This window comes from Dryobates pubescens, chromosome 9, assembly GCF_014839835.1.
Source record: "Dryobates pubescens isolate bDryPub1 chromosome 9, bDryPub1.pri, whole genome shotgun sequence".
NCBI lineage: Eukaryota > Metazoa > Chordata > Aves > Piciformes > Picidae > Dryobates > Dryobates pubescens.
In genome coordinates, this window is record NC_071620.1 from 35,144,657 (window position 1) to 35,165,760 (window position 21,104).

Sequence of the window (21,104 nt, forward strand, 5' to 3'; positions counted from 1 at the left end):
TTGGTTCAAAGATGTAATTTGGTACTTGTTTGGTTTAGATTTCAAAAGAAATTTAATACAAAAATGTCATTTATGGTGTAAGTAAAAGTAGAGTGATTTGCCATAGAGATCTGCAGCTGCACTTGTTAAAGTGTAAAATTCTATTTCTACATCTTGCATAGACCAGGGAATTGTATATAAAATTGTCTGTTTAGCTTTTAAGTGACTCAAATGGATCTTTAGTGTGCCAGGTGTGCTCATGGCACATGAAGGAGTGTGTTTAACTTGCACTCAGTGTAGTGCAGACTCAAAATACTTCAGAAACTCAACTTTTGTTTTAAACTAGGGAAGCTTGGGACTCAGATCAGATTACACCTAAAAATCCAGTGAATTAGTAGTGCTAGGTTGATGGCTGGATTTAATCCAAAGGGTCTTTTCCAGCCTAAACAATTCTATGATTCTGGTATCTGTGCTGGATTCTAGGAGGCTGCTGTTAATGAAATGCCCAAGTTTACTCAGCTCATAAAAAGCATGCTTGTGTCTGCTTTGAAAGCCCTTGCTGTGTCTCTGTAGTGGTGTAGTGTAGTGGTGTAATCCATTTAGTTCACTTCAGACATGAGCATGGGCACAAGAGCTGGGTAACGTGGGTAGGTAAGAGCATATACATTCTATGAACAACAGCACTGCCATTCTGTAACACAGTGTGCACAAGTTTCTCAAACAGTGGCCACAGGTACAACAGTGACCCATTTGAACATCTCTCCCTCAGGCTGCACAGCCTATTCACAAACCCCCTGATGTTATGTATACATTATTCAGGCCTTTACATGGCAGATTGCTTAGTTGTTTAAAAAAACAAGCACTGATGAGACTGAAGGTATTTAGCAATTTCAGCCCTGAGGGGGAATCAATAACTCATATTCTGTGAAGAGAGATGCACTGAATCAGGATTGGAAGTGCCAGTTAGTGTTATTGCTTCCAGACTTGACAGTGCACGTTCCTCCAATCACGGAAGGCTCTGAAAGCATTTATGGTTTAGTTTTTAATTTCCAAAAGCCTTTCTCTATCAGTGGCCTCAGAGCTACTCAGGTGAGAGACAGATCTACTTTCACAGAATCATGGAAGGGTTGAGGCTGTAGGGGACCTCTGGATGTCACCTGGTCCAACCCCATTATGGGATAACTGCCTAGCTTACCATGGGACAGGAAGGCACGTTGATCGAGTACAGTTCAGGACCAAGGTCATATACAGCAGATGTTTGTGTTAAATGAAGATCTGTGAAGCTGTCCTGCCAAAAAGCTGGAGGAGGGAGTCTTATGAAAGTAAGATGACCTTGCTTCAGCTGAAACTGATGAAACAAGGCTAAAACAGCATAAAAACCCAACCTCAAATCAGATTTTGAGTGCCACCGTGCCCAAGCAAAGACCTTTGTCTAATTAACTGCAATTTCAACATTAAAGTTGTCATGGGTTGAGTTGAATCTGCTGCTGATATTCAATACCATGATGCTATCATGCCAGTTTCAAAACAAAAGTGCTGGCTGGAGAAAAGTATCATGGGGCTTGAAGTTCAGATTGTAGCAAAAGGCTTCCTGTTCCAGTTGCTGCTCCTGGTTTCTGGTTTTGGGGCTATTGGTCTTCTTCTACTGGGCTGGCTTCCCATGCATGGGTCAGAGGGAACCATTTTATTACTGACTTCTGCTGCTACTTCTTCATTTTGGTTGCATTTTTCTGCAGATAGGCAATTGTGCATTGTAATATTTCCAGTAAAACTCTTATCTTGACTTTAGAGGGTTTTTGGTGTTACTTTCCCTCCCATCTGTGTTGGAGGAGAGAAGCTTGGGTCACTGTTTAAAGGCTCCAGGGCAAAACCTTCTGAGACAGAATTTAGATTACTCCCCTCTTCCTCTGCTCCCTCCCTTCTCCTCTGTAGGAGAAAAAATAGGGGAAGTAAAAGGGATAGACAAATTTACACAGACTTGGATTATAAAGAGGTAATTTTTAACAAAAATAACAGGTCCTGAGGAAGAAGGAATATACAGAGAAAATAAGGGAGGATATATATGCAACCTGATTGCGGATGGCCATGGATTCCCCCAGCTGAGGATGGTTTTCTCTGGAGGTAGGCCCCAACACCTGGAGGTAGGCCAAACCACATGGTAGCAGTCCCCACTGCATGGTCAGGAGAGCTCTCAGGCAAGGCAGCTGCAGATGCAAAAGCAGGAGCAAGAGAGAGCCAGGCCAGAACTGCCACCCTTAAATGGAGGCAAGAAAGGGATCTGGTATGTCCTATCTGGGTCAGGTGACTCCCATCTGCCCACAGGCTAAGCCTTAACCCACAACAGCTTGTGAGAGTGGGCTGTGTTAACCCAGGACAAAGGTAACACCTGTTAGTATGCTATGGACCAAGGTGAGTACATGTTAAACATGTATGACTATGTTACTCAACTCTCCCCCCAAATCATGCTAAATGCTAAACCTAGAAGCAGGGACAGCTGAGGCTAGGGTATAAAATCCATGAGAGGAACATCTCTTGGTTACAGGGGCACTGCACCAGTGGGATGCAGGGGTACTGGCACCAGCTCAAGAGGTTCAGGGCCAGTAGCAAGAGGTACAGCACCCAAGACACAGATACCCTTCTTGGTAAGAATTGCATCCTCTATATATGGCTTAACTTTGGCTGCATTTCTGTTTATATTGAAGCTATTGCAAAGGTTTGCATCTCTGACTATGTTGGACGTTACCCAGAATTTCTTAATCCTGAGATCATCTTGCAGTTAGTACATTTATCACTGGCACTCCTCAATCTGTTGTGTCTGTCTCTCTAATAATTAAACAATTGGATAGCTTTAACTTTCTGAATCTGTGTCAGTGCCCCATATTGGGGCACTGGAAAAAGGGGGGGGGGGGGGGAAGGAAATGTTAATTTTGCCAGAGTTCCATTAAAATTGCTGGACTGTGAGAGAGGCAGACATCAGGATTATACCCATCATGTAACACCCATGCACAAGCTGGGTAACTGGAACAAGGACTGTGTCCAAACAGCTTTTGACTGTATCCAAGGCAGGAGACTCCACAACCTCCCAGGACAACATGAGCCAGCACTTGGTCCCACTCACAGTGAAAATCATCATGTTTCCGCACGAGGAGCAGCATCGATTTTACTTAAGCATTTCACTGTATGTGAGATGGATGCAAAATGCTGCTCCACTTTAATGACAACTGAAGTTCATGCACAGCTTGTTTAGTTTCATGTTGAAAGAAAAGACAGGAGTGTGTCTTTAGTGGAGTGCATTATTTATTCTGGGCTATGCTGAAGGAGGGAGGCTCGCTAGAAAGCAGAGAGTGGTTTAGCTCTGTGCTTTGCTTGCCCATCTGGTAAGAGACATTTGTGTGTATCTTAGTGGATCCATTTCCAAGCTTTCGGTGTAGATTTAAGAGGGACACAGTTTAAGCAGAAAACTTACTGAATTCCCAAACAACTGAAAGTCTGAATCTGATTAACTCACGGTCAGTTAATTTTTTGTGATGGCTGCTAAGTTAAAAGTAATGTTTTAGTTCAGACACCTACTTCCCAAGGAAGCAGACCATCAAAATGTGAGCTTTCACAGTCTGCAGGATGTGATGATCACGATGCGGCAAAGTAGCTTTCAAGTCCCAACCTAGAGCAGAGTCCACCATTTGGGAGGCCTTTTTCTGTGCCTCCAGTGATTGTAATCAGCTGGAAACCTGGAATCTTCAATTGAAATCCATGGGTAAGGGATTACCTTTGCTGTTTTGTTTCTGTTGTCTGTGTATCATTTGGTAACGAGTCATAAGATGATCTTTTTTTCCTGAGAAGCTTGAAAATGAGGTATTTTGTCTTCTCATTACTTCTCCTTGGCTGGCTGAGTATGTAACTGCTTGCTGCATGTTTGTTTGGTCATCTAAAACTAGCTGCTAAGAGGGTTTGGGTTTTTTTGTGTCTGTTTGGCTGGTTTGGTTTTTTGGGAGTTTGTTTTAATTTCTTTCTGTCTCCAGAGGCAATAGGAAGAACACGGAAGCATCCGCTTTGGATAGTGAAAGCTTCCCCCTCAAGTTTTCCCCCACCAAACATCTTCATGGGCTTTGCAAATTAAACAAATAAGCTTAATTTGGTCCAGTCCTCTCAAGCAGTCCTTTCTCTCACTACATGTAACCAAAAGACTGTATAATGCTCTGATGGAAGCCATAGTTAGTTGCAAGGGAAGGGGATCTTCAGTGAAAGACTAGGACTTCTTTTACTTCATTTTGTGCTCCAGTCCTCACTGGATAGCACAAACGTGTTGGCTGTGAGAATGGAAATGCATACAAATACCCAGGACTGTAAGGAGGTCAGTGGAAGCCTATGCAAAAGAAACAAACCAGAAAGCCCAGTTCCAGAGTTTTGATTATGTTGTGTCTGTATCAGCAGAATTTGCTCAGTCGACATACCTTCCCTTTTTGTGTAATGGGAAATCTCTGTGTGCCTCGGGACAGTTCCTACCTACTCCTACCTGCCAGTTACAGAGAAGGTGCTGGGTGCCAGTTGTGTCTTTGGGGTCAGAATTTTTTGCATTAGCAGGTATGAAAACTAAACATCTTTAAGCAGAGCTCTTTCTGTACTTTCTGCAGAAGCCTTGTGAGACTCTTTGAAGTTACCTGTTCTTGTGAAGGGTTTTTTTCCTCCACTTTTAACTACACAGAAGATACAGATTATCACAGTGTGAAATACTGTGCAACCACGGAAGATACTCAAGGAAAAGGAAAGGGGAAAGAAAAAAGATGAAGAGGTGGTGTAACAGTATCTGGATGTGCAGGTATGACTCCTGCTGCATAGCAGGAGCACTACTTGGTGACTCTCTAGCCACAGGGTATTGCATACTGGACAAAGACTTGTTAACAGTGAATGGAGAGCAGAGGTTGCAAATGCTGTGTGTGCTGGGTCCTGTGCTTGGATCACAACCAAGTGAGCACTTTTTTGAGTGGCTCTAAAGCTGCCCAGCAGAGAAAGATCTGGGGGCTGCTGATTAACATTTGGCTGAATGTGGTCAGGTGGCCAAGGTCAACAGCACCCTGGCCCATATCAGGAATAGTGGGGCCAGCAGAACCAGGGAAATGATTGTCCCCTTATACTCAGCACTGGTGAGGCCATACTTCAAGTACTGTGTTCAGTTTTGGGGCCCTCACTACAAGAAAGTCATTGAAATGCTGGAGTGAGTCCAGAGAACAGCAGTCAAGCTGTTCAAGGGTCTAGAGACCGTGTCTTGTGAGGAGCAGCTGAGAGAACTGGGGTTCTTCAGCCTGGAGAAAAGGAGGCCGAGGAGAGACCTCTACAACTACCTGAAAGGAGGCTGTAGCAAGGTGGGTGTTGATCTCTTCTCCCAAGTAACAAGTGATAGGATGAGAGGAAATGGCCTCAAGTTGCACCTGGGGAGGTTTAGGTTGTATATTAGAAGAACCTTCCTCACTGAAAGGGTTCTTAAACACTGGAAGAGACTCCCTGGAAGGTGGTTGAATCCCCATCTCAAGAGGCATTTAAAGATCTGATGCAGAGGGACTTACTAGAGTTAGATAATGGTTGTACTCCAAGAGGTCTTTTCCAACCAAAGTGATTCTAGGTTGACTCTGGCAGTAAGCATGTGAGAGAGTGGACCCTGATCCAACCACGTTGTGATGAAAGGTGGGTTTTGGCTGTGCTTGTGGGTGTGTGTGTCTAGTGCAGACTGTTTTGTTCTTTGCTAGCCAAGTACTGGGTACAACTTTAGTAGCGGAGGGAGCAGTCACCTTCCTTTGTGTACCTTCGCTGAGCTGGTATGAGTGGCTTAGCTGACGTAACATCCAATCAATCTTTGCTGGTAAGTCTTGGGGCGTCTGATTTGCTCCCTGCTGAAGTGTGGGCATGCCATGGGCATGTGCTGGTGTCACTGCAGTTGCCAGGGTGTGGGTTTTTCTGAGCCTGGCTGGCAGCAGAAGGGCTGGTGTCCTCACTGCTGATTGTTACACTGTCAGTCACTGGCACAGAGGGTGACAAGATACACAGGCACAGGAATGGGTTTTTTTAAATGAATTTTTTTAAGAAACTGCATACATCAGAGACAAACAATAATTTAAATACCATGCAGTTTCAGTATGTACAAAAACTAGGACATGGAGATTAAGTTTAATTTTTTTCTAGTTATTTACATCATTTTCATACAGCCATAATCTGTTAAATTACAATACTGGAAGAGCACATGATTGACAGCCACCACACTCACTCCTATACAAAGACAAACTATATACATACACTTGGATATCAACTGGAAAATGCAACTGGTGCAAGAGTAACTGGGACACATGGCAACGCAGGTAACGTGCCCATCACCTCCTCTTTGTCTACAGAAATTGTTCCAAGCTCAAGCAGACTGAACACCTGGGGAAAAAAATAATTTGTCCCCCTTTTCTCTCCTGATTTTATTAGCCTAGTCATTTTCCATGGCTATTCATACAAAGTGGTTTTATTTGCAGGCACGTGGGGGAGCCCCCGTTCATGTGTGACTGGGTTTCCATCTTGCCCATCTGTCCTTTGAGTGCAAGCTTTTGCTAGGCATGTCAGAAGTGCTCCCCTCAGTTGGTTCTTAAGTGTTCCCACTGTACAGATGGCACTGAAGAAGTCATGAAGGGTGAGTTTGGTGACTGGTTCCGGTGATGACAAAGTACTGTCAGTACATGTAGGTATTAGGCTGAAGTACTTGTGTAATGAGTTCACTAAATAGCTTAACATAAAAGTTAAAACTTCTCCTCCCCTACCCCCAACTTCCTTCTCTTCTGATAATGTCTAGAGTGCACATGAGAAATTGTCTAGACACAAAACCTCTCTGAGGCTGAACTTTGTCCCAGCAAGCCTCCAGCCCAAAGCTTCATCGTGCAAGTACCCCACCAGCAGGGCACAGGGTGGGGAAAGGCCACACCACTGACCTTCCCACTGAAGTCATCAATACAGCACCAGGTCCCTACAACGCACTGCCATCGCGTGTGTGCGGGAAGGTGATGACACCATTCTGTTTTGTCACCATCACCTTTTTTCAAACAATCAAAAACTTTGTCTAGAAATTTTGGAATTGCTTTTCCATCCATGCTGGCTCCCCAAGCACACAGATTTCCACTTCATCTTTCCATAGGCACAGTGCTTGCATGGTTTAAGTATGAATAACCCATCAGGAGTCAGTAGATTGTAACCAAAATGGTTTTCTTCCGTGACTCTAGAATATCATCGCCATTATCAGCCCTGGAGATGGATCATTGGAATAGCCATTCTTTTCCTGTGCTGATCTTTCCATTCTATAAACCTGATGTAATTCCTTTATTGCTCCTATTAATCTCCTAATATGAAAGAGGGTGACTGGTGTTAACTGCAGTGTTAACAGAGTCTTAGCAGGAAGGCCATCATCTGTATGTCCTACAAATAACCCAGATGAAAGGGGGGAAATCAGCTGTTGTTGGATTATTTTTTCCCCACTTCCAACAGAATCACAACTACTTTGCCATGCTTAGAGATGGGTTTTGCAGATGAGAAGGCAAGTGCTCAAGAAAACAGATTTAAAACCAGGACTAGCTGTTGCCCAGTCTGCTCATGACTTCTCATGGGTGCCAGAGGTGGCTGTGCAGGGTCTGCTGCAGTGTTCAGGCACTAAAGGGCTGGTGAAGAATACCTCTTCAAAGGGTGACTTTCCAAATGCTCAGAGTAACTGAGGCTAAAACCAGATGATGTACTAGTTCTGTGATGCTTACTACAGTGCCAAATAGAATAGAATAGAATAGAATAGACCTTCAAGATCATCGTGTCCAACCTATCATCTAGCACCACCTCATCAACTAAGCTATGCAACCAAGCACCCTATGAAGCCTCCTCCTGAACACCTCCAATGATAGTGACTCCACCACCTCCCTGGGCAGCCCATTCCAATGGGCAGTCACTCTCTCTGTGTAGAACTTCTTCATAACCTCCAGCCTAAACCTCCTCTGGTGCAGCTTGAGACTGTGTCCTCTTGTTCTGGTGCTGGTTGCCTGGGAGAAGAGACCAACCTCTGCCTGTCTACAGCCTCCCTTAAGGTAGGTGTAGAGAGCAATAAGGTCTCCCCTGAGTCTCCTCCAGGCTAAGCAACCCCAGCTCTCTCAGTCTCTCCTCATAGGGCTTGTCATAAAGCATAAATGCTTTAGATGGCTTCTTTTTCCTCCCCCTTCCCTTTTTCAGTAATAAGCTCTACCTGCAATTTGGGAGAAATATGGCAGTTCTTCCACTATGTCCTGGTGTCTGCTCAACCAGGAGTTAACATAATCTAAAAGAGAAATAAAAAAGCATTGCTGTAGGTAGCTGCCCTGGGGACAGCCTGAATCCTGAGGCAGGCACAGTGCAACAACTCGCTAAGTTGTCAATAGGGACTTGCCTTGGGCCTCCCTAGATGAAGGCAGGGTTGTTGTTGGGTGTCTGGCCATCACCCAGGACTGGGCTGTTACATGTCTTAACCAGTGCCAGGGTTTAGGCTACAGGACTGGCAGGTGTGGGCACTGCTGGAGTCCATGCCTGTGAGGGACTGTAGGGGTACCCAGAATGACACTGCCCACAGACTCCTCATTCCCCTGGGGCCTCTACCACCGTCAGCAGGCTGACAGCAACCATCTGCTGTTTCAACCTCATTCCTCTTGATTTTGATCATAAAATGAAAAAAAAAACCCACCCAAAAAAACCCAACACAAAACCTGTTGCCTTTTCCTCCTACCAGGCCTTGTGATTTCCGTCACTGCTGTCACCCTTTCACACTGAAGCTCTAAGCTAGCAGTGCCTGGGCAGATGTGGGTTCCATACTGGGAACATGAGGGCTTACTGCACCTCCAAACATCTCTGTGGTAGAGCCCTTGCCTAACACCTTGTAGTTAAATCCTAGAATTTTGTTTTCCCTTTTTAAAGCTTTGATGCAGTCATGTCATATGTACATGTGAATGAATTTAAACCCGTGAGCCCCAGGTTCTAATGACAGTAACCCCAAAGCAGTGTATTCCTGGCTAGCATGAGTGCTCTGTCCTTGCTGTGGTGAGCTGGTAATTAGACATTAAAGGCTTTCACCACTGATGAACCTGTATCTAAAGCAGCTGTGAACTGGTGATGCACTGTGGTTCTTCAGAAAGCATTACCTGGTCTGGGAAGCATATCACATCGGAGGCACCAGTTGGCTTTTACTTCCCTTTTGTAACATCTTCCATCCTACAAGAGCCAGTTGTAATTTTTGTATCTTATAATCCACAGCAGTGTGGGGCTGGCCACAGATGGGAATGAAACCATTTTGCTTGTCTCTAATGGACAACAGCGTGTAGGTGGTGAGTACCACTGCTAAGCATAAATGCCTCACTGCCAGTGTTTGGGTAGTCTGGATGCTAGAGCAGCTCCACAGGCTACACCCAGGTTCTTTTGCTTTACTCCTGCGACCAGAGGAATGAGACGGAGGCCTGAGAAGATGCAGGAGTGTTGGCACTACACAACATTTGCCATTGAATGCTCACATGGGGAGAGGCTTCTCGTCCTGCAATCAGTGAAGGGCAATGTTAGCATGGCAGCAAGGGAGGTAGAGAGGGAGCACAGAGTGGGGAGATACGTGGAAGACAGAAATGATAAAAGAGTAATAACGGAAATAACGCTGTAGTAAAAAACTTTGGCCTCTCTGTTCAAATTGTCAAAACAAAATAGCTGTTGTGGAAGGAAAAAAGTGTCCTGAAGTAATAATCTGGAACTCATTACAGTACTGTTGCTACAGTGCTTTGGGCCACTGACCCAAACCATGGCATAATAGTTTCCTGTTAGGGCTGGAAAGGAATCCTAGACTGTGTGCCCCAAGTGGCTGGTGTCACAAAGGTTAAGGACTTGATTCTGGAAGGTGCTGGCCTAGATTCAGAAAAGCACTTCAACGGAGTCACCTTCAATTAAGCCTGTCAGACATGTTCTTAAGTGCATTGGGGCTGTTTGCATGCTTACCTAGTGTTAAGCACACACATTTAAATTGGCAGGTATACCACGCCCAGAGTGACCAGCTCTCTGGTCTGTGTGTTAAACCACTGTAATAAAAATAAACTAAACCCAAACCAGAGCACCTGTGAACTGCCAAGCTTATACCTCACCTGTGGGTACTGCTGACCTGTCCCACTCGTACCAATGAACCAGACTCCTTTTGTTACACCAGGTAACACAGTCTGTCATGCTCTTCTCGGTATTTTAGGATCAGTTCTTGAAAGAGCTGATACAGAGAGGTCAGATAGCCCTGAACGAACCATTCCTCCTTTCACATTAGTCTCCCAAGTTCCTTTCCTGCCACAAAGCAGCTGAGAATCATAGCTTTTCTTGCTGCCAGGTGTGCATCAGCTCTCACACATCATGAGGCTTGGGTGTAAAAACAAACTACAAGCTGAACAAATGCCATGCAGTGACCATGAAGAGATGGGTTTTGCTTCCTTGTCCTCAAGCATTCCTGTCGCTTAGTGCTGATGGGTTCACAGATGGGTTTAGAAAATAATACTTGAGATGAAAAATAAATGGTTGCTAGAACTAAACCAGCCTTCTGGAGGGAGTAGCATTGAAACAGGGTTTCTTGGGAGATGAGCAATGCCTGTGGACTGGCCACAGCCTTCTCCAGGGGAAGAAATGCCTTTGTAGTCAGGTGATGTTCACAGATGGGCTGACCTGTAGAGTACTTCTGCTTTCTTCACCGTCCTCATAAGGTGCTCACAGTCTGAAAGGAGTGTGTGGTAGAAGTGCCTTAGTGTTGTAGGTGCTCATCTTTCAGAGACTTCACCCAGGCCAGTGATTTCCTGAACACCATCTAGGGGCTCTAGAGTTGATGACAGAGGCTTGTCAAGAAGACAGGTGCCTGAAGACAAAAGGGACGCACCACCAGCTGGGCTTGAACACATATGGCAAATCCACATGCCAGGGAAGTCCTTATACATAGAAGCCAAGTCTTGGCACGATTCCCACCAGGGGTATTTTCTCTTTTTGAAGCTTGAACTAGCAGGTCTGATGATGCTGCAGTACCCATCATGTGTAAATACAGTTTTCCTTTTGTTTTTCATATTTATTTTCTACTCTCTTGTTTTTTAAAAAGGCAGTTCAGATTACATTGTACGTAACAGGGAAGTGAGTAATACCAGCACTTATGGTTCCTTTTAGTTATGTTTCGAAGATGGCATAGTAGTCCGGTAGAATCAAACTGCTATGGTCTATGAAACCTAAAAATCCAAGGGAGAAAAAAAAGAAGAGAAATGGTAAGATAATATCCTCATGTGCATATTGTGCATAAAAATAAGCCCTGGAGAACTAATTGCTACAGTGACAGAATTAGGCATCTTGATTCCTGCAGCGCTGACCTCAGCCATGCTGGTACTACAGACCCAGAGCGCACACACTGCCTTGGTCCTTGCAAGGCTCATAGTTTACAGGCATAACCGGTTTGTACCAACACCTGCCAAAGACATTAATTTGCTTTGGATCCATCCTATCATATCCCTGAGTGAGTTATTTCCATTCAGGCCTCTTTCAGGCCCCACTAGGCCTGATCTCCCCAAAATTGTCTGCCTTAGACAAATCTTAACGCTCTTCAGCTAGAAAGATTTATATTCAGTTCAAGTATGGCCATTCCTTGATGTCAAAGGCTAATGAGGCAAGCAGAGCTAGAATGACCACCCTCTCTGCAAGTATGCCCTGTGCCAGGAGGCCTGGCTTTGTCAGCTCTGCAAAGGTAGGGTTTTTATCAGCTTTGATCTTTCACTCTATTATGATTTAATTAATGTGTCCCACTAGTAAAGCTACAAAATCTTTGCTCAGCTCATGCCACTGCTTAATAACATGCATAGCTCATTACCTTGCTAATGATTTTATAATGGTGATTTATCTGAGTTTGTTTAAAGGAACTACTCTATCTTGTTTAAGTGTGCTTCCTTCAAGTGGATATTTGCTGAAGCCACTTGTCCTGCCAGCACATCCTGCTGAACTTCAGACAAACCCTTGTTCCAATTTCTGTTATATTAGCTATAGCTCTGAGTATGCCTGGGCCTGATTTAGTGACTCAGAGGCACTTAATGTCTTTCAAATACAAACTGAGTCATCTCTGAGGGTCACTGCTCACCCCAGCACTGGAAGAGAAGCAAAATACTGTCTAGAAATCTTATGAAAACCAAGCAGCTGGAGAGACTTCTGGAAAACCAGTCTCAATGCTTGTGGGATGGTAAAGGCCTCATGGAGGTCTGTGGTGACAGGCTGGACTTGATGATCTTTGAGGTCTCTTCCAACCTTGGTGATTCTGTGAAATCACTGGAGTTCTCAATAGAGCTCAACATCTTGTAGCAACACCCCCTTTAACACAGCTTCATCCTTTCAAAATTGGTCACTACTCTCCTGGAGGAGTGATCCAAATAGCACTTAAAGGCTCAGTCACTGGTGTCAGCATATCTAGGCCAACTGCACACCCTAAAGCTTCTTCCAGACCTTGTGACTCAAAGGCAGCAGCCTTGTCTCTAGCAGCATGTCATAATTACAACCCCCTATGCAATCATCCTAGCACATGCCAGGAAGTAGAAGGGAAATTGTTACTGCCAGGGAATATATGCATAATACATGTGGTGAATTTTAATGTAATTATTAATTTATACACACTAAAATCTCGTAATACAAAATTAATTTTGCCTTAAGCTTTTCTGTACTTTTCTTTAAAGTATGACCTGCATTTTCTATGAGGGCCTAGCTGGTAAACGTAGTAACACAAGGGCAGGCTCCATTCCTGCACCAGATTACTGTCATTTGTCATCAATGCCTAATGCTTGGCTTCGGTGTCTGACAGTAAGTGTAGGTTAATGCTGGTTTGCAAAGGCCTGACCGCAGATGAAATATCCAGAGTTCAGCTCAGCATCAAAACCAGCGCAGACTTGGCACAGGCTGTGCAAGGGACCATGCCCTGACCTCCTGCTGCGCCTCAGACTAGCCTGTTCCAGAGGAGAGTTAGTTTGGGGTTGTAAATTATTCATTCATACATTTTTAATTAAAAAAGCACCTAAAAGTATATATATATATAAAAAAAAAATCTTGTCTCTCTTACAATGCCAACCTTGCTGGTTCCCCACTGCATCGCTTATGGCTGGATGTGGAAGACGGGCAGATCTGTGTGTGGGACGTAGTGTGGAGCAGCCATATGCTAGCAAGGTTTGAGTGTACACTCAGGCACAGCTTAGAATCATAGAATCGTTTTGGTTGGAAAAGACCTTTAAGATCATTGAGTCCAACCCTTAAGATAATTACTGAGTCCAACCATACTTTGTTATGTGTTGGCTCAACATTCTGTCTGCCTTGAGGCACCAATGCTATTTACTTTCAGTATCACGAGAACAGACATGCAGTTACATGATTTGTAAAATAAAATGAGAGCGGGCTGCACTTCATTAAACAGCCAGCACGTGCCTGCACACTGCCACAGAATGAGGCAGCATGCGTTTGCTGTGCGAGTTTCTTTCACAGCCTCTTGCTCTGTCTAGACCTCATGGTGTGTGCAGGGGGTGTTGGAGAAACAGCTACTGGGTTGGGTTTTTTTCAGTAGAACAATAGTGTTCTTCGATAGTCGTAAAAGATGAATCTCAGCCCACCTTGTTAGATGCCTGCTTAGTTCATGAACTTCCATTTCAGTGCTTTTAAATTCATTAAGCTCTTTCCGAATGGCTGCCTGCAAAGGACAAATAAACTCAAATGTATAAATGACAGAGATCAAAACAAGTTCACTTTGTTCTCAAAACAGTATATTAAAAGTAAAGCAGATAGATAACTTTAGCAGAGATGGATAATATCAGAGAAAGAAAGAAAAGCATTAAAAAGACTTAAAATGTGAAAAGGAACAGAGATAAACATGTTCTAAGTTGCATAAAGGGAAGAGAAAAATGCTTCATTGGGATGGCTCAGTTTGAAGACACATAGAAACAGATATGAAAACACTTTCAGGTACAAATTAGCATAAGCATGAGGAGTAGAAAACCAGATGTGCCTGGAAATATTGAACAATAAAACATAGGGTGGTGTGGAGGGATTTGGCTTCAGAGAGAGATCTCTCAAAGGCTGCAGAACCACCTGGAGATTTATTCCCTCCCTCATCTACCAATTGGAGAATATAACTAAGTTGACTAAGATCTTGTCCACTGTGGTGAGGTAAAATGGGAAAACCTAATTCAACCCAGTATATTGTGGTCTGTCAGCAGTCCAGAGGAAGCTGCCTTTTTTTTTTTCAGATCAGTTTATGCTACATTAACTTATCCAAAGCTAAACTGAAAAATCCCTCTGTGAGGAGAAAACTAGCAGTATCAGAAGTAAGACTTTTAAGTCCTTGTTTAGGTTATACAAGAACAGGCTGCCCTTTCATCAGTGAACAAATCCAAGAGTACCAAAAATGAGTGGCACGGCCAGGAACTATGCTCCTGGTGTCTGAACACTGGATGACATGGTCTCAATCATTGTATGAGTCCCACAGCAGGAAACAGGTACCTCAGAATCTTTAAAACAAAATAGCCATCACAGGGTGAACAAAGCATGGTAATCACTGATCAGTATCATAGTCCTCTTAGAGTGGCCAGAAGATGTTTAAGTCTTCCTGAGACAGCATCCAGACCCTTAGGATCCAACTGATACAATCTGCCATCAATTTAAACCCTCTGCCACCAGTGCTGACATCAGAGGCACCACTTGGTGAAGGTCCCACTGGTGCTCAGAAGACAGCATGTTCAATACCCAGTGTATGGCTTTCCTTCATCTGCAGGGCTTATGTGATCTCAGTTTAGTGGAATGGGACAGAAATCCTGAGTTAAGGCTGCTCTTGTAACACAATAGAGAGACAGAGCCAGTTATGTGGCCTGCTGCCATTTTTGCACCATTGTGGCACAGCAATACTGGCAAGAGCTGCTGTCATACTGCTCTGCAAGAGCTGTCAGCTGGCAGTATTATGTGACAAGATCAAAACCTAACAAACAAGTAACAGGGCTGCCAACAAGACCTTTCCTCAAAGGCCAGATAATCTCTCCTTTGTTTAAATAGTCTGCTAAAAATGCTCCTGGTTTCCATGCATATAGGAGTCTTCTTGGCAAAGGTTTAGGAATCAAATGACAAACCTTGTGAATGGGAAGAAATCACCATGTGTTGGAAAGGGACATCAGGTGGAGGACTTTTCTTGACAGCAGTGGGACCTGCGAGATGTTGTTCACCATGACATGCTCTAGCTATTGAAGTCATGGCTGTTTTGAAGTTGCTCCACTTACTTTGTCAGCGGCTGTGAGTCGTGTCCAGGGTTTGTCTGCCCTCCTGTCATAGTCCTGCGCATCTGCCACTTCCACATAGTCACTGAAGCGGATGAGGATCTTCCTCTCCCGTAACTCTTCTACTGTGGGCCTTTGACTCAGCTGCAGGGAATAGTGGAAAAAGACATCAGGACTTCACTTCTTTCCTGCACAGTGCTGCTTGTGGATTTATTTTACTACAAGCATCATTGTGACAATAAGAGGGTTCAGATATCCCCAGAATGGTTGTTTTTATTGGTCTTTTTCGGGAGATAACCTCTTGTTATAGCACCATGGATATCATCCCAGCTTGCTGCTGGAGCAGCCCACTATTGTTTGGGAAGCAGCTGTGGTGGGAGATGCCAATCCCTGGCTGAGGGTGATCAGCCCTGGTAGAAATGGGATATAAAGCAAAGTCTCCTAGTGCACCAGTGTCTCAGGAAGAGATGAAGATCACAACTCAGCTTTAAAACTCCCTGCACAGGCTCTATGCTTCCCAACCTTGAGCTGCTGTGTGCACTTCTGTACTGCCTAGGAAGAGTCAAACAAAGGTACCAAACCCTGAATTACATGTAAAAGGTGACAGATGTCTGTCCTTACCCTCCTGATACTCTGCAGACTTGTCCTTACCTCCACAAAAGGCAGGAAGGATGACTAGTGCTCACTGCACTTTTCACTTCAGTTCTATTTTGTGTCACAGTGTATTTGACTTTCAACAGTTTACACTGTGTACTACAAGCCAAAAAAAAAAATGCAGGGGTGGATTGAATCATGTCAGGAAAGCATCTTCAGTGTTCCAAAGCATTTCTTTCACATTTCATAGCAGAACAGGAAGCCTCCTCTCTAATAAGAAACAGTAGTGTGCTGGTAGTCCATGGATTGTACAGCCAGTGATCCGGCTGGGGACAGGAAGTGGCTTTTAGGGTTCAGTTCTTGGATGCACAACACCCCCATTAGCATCAGCAGCACAACAGCTTCTGAAGAAAGTGCTACGTGTACGTGGGTATGGGGCTGTCCATTAGCTGAAAAACTGGCACTATTGGGGTGAAATATTTGTAATTGTGACACATCAGGAAAATAGCATTCTGCTAAAAATCAGTATTTGATGCTGTTCCCACTCACTAGCAAGGGTGGTGTTTTGCAGTACATCACCTGTGAGCAGAGTGAAAGGTCTAAATATTTCATAAAATGCTTGAGACACTATTCTGCAACGTTATTCAGGCTCTGGAATCCTGACATGCAATTCCACCTGCCTCCCAAATTAAGAATCTAAGTTCCCTGCATTTCATTTTCCAGCAACAATTAGGATTCAAAACTGAGGATGATAAGCAGAGGGTGAAAACCTTTCTCCAGCGTTTGGGTGCTGATGTAAGTAGCCCCATTCTGCATCTTTTTTCTCTCCACATCCCTGTGTGCTTGTTCTTGGCATGGATGGTTGCCTCTTTCTTCTCATTTTAGAAAATATAGTTGTGATGGGAGGTAACAGTGGGCCTCTCTCCTTACACTTATAGCCCTGAGCATGTTTGACCAAACTGACTTCAAGCACCTCATGTGGTCTGCAGGGCTGCACTGATGCCCTGCCTGTATGATGCTCAGGACGAGAGGAATCAGGTTCTACCCTCTGGCTGCAGCCCAGACATGTTGTGCACTCCAAAGGCAGAGAAATCACAGAAAGAAAGGGTAACTAGGAGCACAACTCTATACTGTGCCACATAATGCCCTTGCCAAAGAGTCAGCATCAGTCAGGTTGCAGCTTGGCAGTTCATGTGTTGTCTCTAAAGCCATTTGAGGGCAAATTGTCTGGTTTCAAGCAGAACAACTATGAAACTTCTGAATATTGCAAAGACAGTTTTCTCACAGACACCTTATTCTATGGGAGACATGAAGTTTCCTGGGTAAGCTTCTCTGCATGCCACACAACATTCCTCCTCTTCCTTCCAAAAGCTTCCCAAGAAAAGCCCCATTTTGTACACCCATGTTCAGGTTAGCCAAACAGCAGGTGTACAGTGAGGGTAGCAAGAAGCCCACCTTTCTGAACTGAGGCTGTGCATTTTGTGGACATCACTTTTTTGGCATTTCTTATTAGACAATACAATAAACACATCTCTGAGACAGGGCAGCATGTGAGAAAGGCCAGAGGGCACAAGAAAGTGAATTGAAGCATGCATGGATTTAAAAATGTTATTTTTCATTGTAACAGAACAGAATTGGCTCTTCAGTCCGCAGCCCTAATACCTACACCTCAGTCACCTGCAAGCCAAACACACACTGCAATCAATAGACAGCTTTTACCAAAAGAAACCATGCTTTGAGTATAATGATGGTTACATGGTGAGTGAGGCTTCTCTCTGTCCTACATAACCCATCTTCAGCCTGATTTCAAGTTGGAAGGATTTTCTAGTACTGCAGCACTGACACATTAATATTCAGATGGCACAGCAGAGTTTTGCTTCCAATTATTTAAAGTCTAGCCCCTGACTAAGGGAACAGTGAATCTTCATTCTCAAATAACAGTACGACTACACCCCAAAATTTCAGAGAGAAGGGGCAGGCTTCATCTCTACTTGTATCAACAACTTCTATTTTATTACAACAGCATGAATTAAGGATGAGTCACCTAGATGTTGTTTCAAATTAGAACAGCACCAACAAAATTTGAAGTCCTGTGAATCAAGCTCTGTGTTTCTAAATGGCTACAAGGAAACAGGAACTCCTACCAGCTTCCAAAGCTGCAAGAGGACTTTGGAAAAATTATTTGCTCTGTTTCACAGCTTCTGTCAGCTCTTGACATTAGCCAGCTTTGATTTTTGTGCTGAAGTGATTAACAAGTTTGTACACAGGAGAAGGCAAGTGGCTGTTGACACACTGAAATGCGCCATGCCGAGATGTTGTCTAGGTGGTGGTGAGAAGGCAAAAGCATCAAGCACAGAGGTGGTGGTGCTTCTGCTGGCAATGTGAATTCATTGCAGGTATTCATCTCAATGCTGCACTGGGTCTTAACAGCTAATTTGGCTTTCTTGGTGTGTTGGGTGTGCGTTAAAAGCAAAGAAAAGGGTCACAGGATGACATGAAACACATCTAAAGTAACTTGTCAAGTTCTCAGATGCATAAAAATCAAATCAGTGATATGCACATTTTACACCACTGAAGCTCACTGTAACCCTTCAGTGAGTGTGAAGGATAGTGCACTGAATTATACATGAAAAAATGTCAAGGGCATCAGCACAGTGTTAATGCCAATTTTTTATTCTTAGGTGACAATTGACCTAAGACTAAAAGCTGCTTCTTCCTCTGAAGTCATACAACTATTACTGTATATTATTTTTGGATGCCTTGCCTTCACTTTAGAAGCCTACAAACAGTGCATTTTCAGGTACTTACAGGCCCCACTGTCTCCGTCCCCATAGAGCAGCTGGAGCAAGTGAGACCAAGCAACTAGCTCAAGGTGACCCACAAGGTCTGGGGCAGAGCTATAAACAGAAAAAAGATGCACTGACTCATGTCAGTGATCTGGTTATGAAGAGAGTCCTGAAATCAACAGCTTATACCACGTGTTGCTATGAATCTACATATATTTACATATATAAATATACACACAAAATATGCTCTGTACATTAAACCAAAGTGCCAGCTGGTTCACACCAAACAAAGAACAACCACACTGTGTGGTTTTCTAAAATCAGTTACTGAAAGCTACATTATCTGAGCAGTTAACAAACTGCCCTTGAACTTTCTCATGCCATTGCAGAGATTTCCTGTGAATGCTAAGCACAAAGGTCTCCCTGTATGTCTGGGCTACCCAGAATGCACTTAACTCTTGAGTACCTGGGAAATAGCACAGCAGAACACACTCTTAGAGACTCCACTGCAGGTGTCAGTTTAATGTCTCTTCACGTAGAGTGCACAGCTCAGTTGAGCATTCATCTTGGAGTTTACGACCATTTTGCTGAGGTCTCTTGGAGTCAAAATTACTTAATGCTACTCAGTCCTTCTTGGGCAACACTTGAGAGTGAGCTCTGCTTCTTCTAACAGGCAGAAAGAATAAGGCATGTTCAAAACTTATGGGAAAGGACATGGTAAAGGACACGATGCAATTACCTTCACAAGGCTGTGGTGCTCCGAGCTGGGAGGAGGGAATCTTACTGAGCTGGACCATCATAAACTTCTGTTAATGTCTAAGGGATGTGCACATGTGTGTCTGAACTTCTGGGCGTGCCACCTGGGCATAAACATTTTTATTTACCTGTTTGGGAAGATTTGTGAGCTGAGGGAGCAGGATAAACTTAATGGTGAGTAACCTCACGTGACTGTGAACCAGGGCAAAATACCCTTTCAAAGTAACGGATTTGCATTAATGCAAAAGCAGTGTAAAATTGGAACAGCACCTCCTAGGTCTTGTCACAGGTCAAGTTTTCCTCTGTACATTCTGGATCACTGGAGATAAAAATGGGCACAGGAAATGAAGCAAACCCAAACACCACCACCAGGTAAACTGAAATGGGACAGATTCCTGCCTGTCCAGTCATGGGATTTTATCAAATGTAAAATGCTGAGTTTGCTCCACTTCAGTCACCATGAAGCTTATTTTCTTGTCACTCCATTGTTGCCTATTTTGTTACCTTGTTAAAGTGTTGTGGTTATTTAGGGAAGAAATCAAAGTGAAAAACTACACATTGTAATGTGGGTTGAAATTTCCCCCCCCCACTCACTCTCTCCATTGCTCCTCATCTTTTATGGTAAGATAGAGGAGCAAGATGTGATGAAAATGCCCTGCAGACCTTTCCCTCTGACTATAAGTACAGTTTATCCAAATTAGCTGCTAACCTTTTTTTCTCCTCTGACCTTTCCCTTTCGTTTCACCTCCCACTGATGAGTCCCACCTCTCTCAAGAGTTCATTATTTTGAACAGCCTTTGCTGATGCAAGCCAGTGGAGGTCAATTAAAGAAAAGACTGAACAGCAAAATATTTCCCAGTGAGACTCCAGTGACAAAGAGAGTTTAAATTGTACCAGTGTTGGAATTCAATGCAAGCAAATATTTCAGGTGATTGCCTGGATTTTAAGAAACAGCACACCTTAGCATTTTGGTTGTTGTTACTCCAGCTATGACATTTTTAGTTTGGGAACTAGACCTTGAAGAAAAATCAGGTATTTGTAGCAGGGGACAGGAAGCAGTAAACAGCTCTGCGCATCAGGGAGCACGATGCTTTCTGAGAGAAGAGAAGGTAAGAAAAAAAGAGTTTATTCCTCTTTACAAGCGATTTGTAAGGTGTTCTCTGAATCCAGGCTACAACTCTCTCTCTGTAATAGAAGTTCTCAGAAGGAGTTCAGGCTTCTGTTAACTGACCTTGATGCTCAGCCAAATCTGCTGTGGTCCAAATAGGATAAATTCATGGTTAATTCCTGGATGCCCAGATCTCCTCATGGAGGGGACCTCCTGCTGGCCACACTTCTCCCAGTGGGCCTCTATACATCAATATTCCTGGGATGGGCTTGTGGGCCAAGACCAGTTCTCAGAGAAAAGCCTTTCCTACTCCACATGCCCTTCCACTCAAATGACACAAGTGCGTGCACCCAAAGGTGCTTGATGGGCCCCGAGGGGCAGGGAGAGGGAGCACAGGTATGGCTGAATGTGCAGAGTCCATCCATAGGTATCTCAAGTGACAGGCAAATACATTTTACCTCTCCTTCCTTGGGCAGAAGGAACACAAGCTACGGAGAAACTGTACCAAACAGCGTTTACCTCCATGTTGTTCTTTGAACGACAGCTGTTCCCTATCCCCAGTTACTGTGGTGTTAG

At 44.0% G+C, this 21,104-nt stretch overlaps 1 protein-coding gene across 8 annotated transcripts in view; it reads right to left on the reverse strand.

The window, feature by feature from the left end:
* Positions 1-10,597: 10,597 nt before the first annotated feature.
* PHACTR1 (phosphatase and actin regulator 1) overlaps positions 10,598-21,104 on the reverse strand; it is a 346,438-nt gene continuing 335,931 nt past the window's right edge. For all 8 annotated transcript variants that reach the window (XM_054164428.1, XM_054164427.1, XM_054164431.1 and 5 more), the window contains 3 exons: positions 15,288-15,428; positions 13,635-13,711; positions 10,598-11,231 (listed from right to left, as the gene is read on the reverse strand). In XM_054164428.1, the coding sequence (XP_054020403.1) occupies positions 11,216-11,231; positions 13,635-13,711; positions 15,288-15,428 (234 nt within the window). In that variant the 3' untranslated portion in view covers positions 10,598-11,215. The remainder of the gene's footprint in view (positions 11,232-13,634; positions 13,712-15,287; positions 15,429-21,104) is intronic.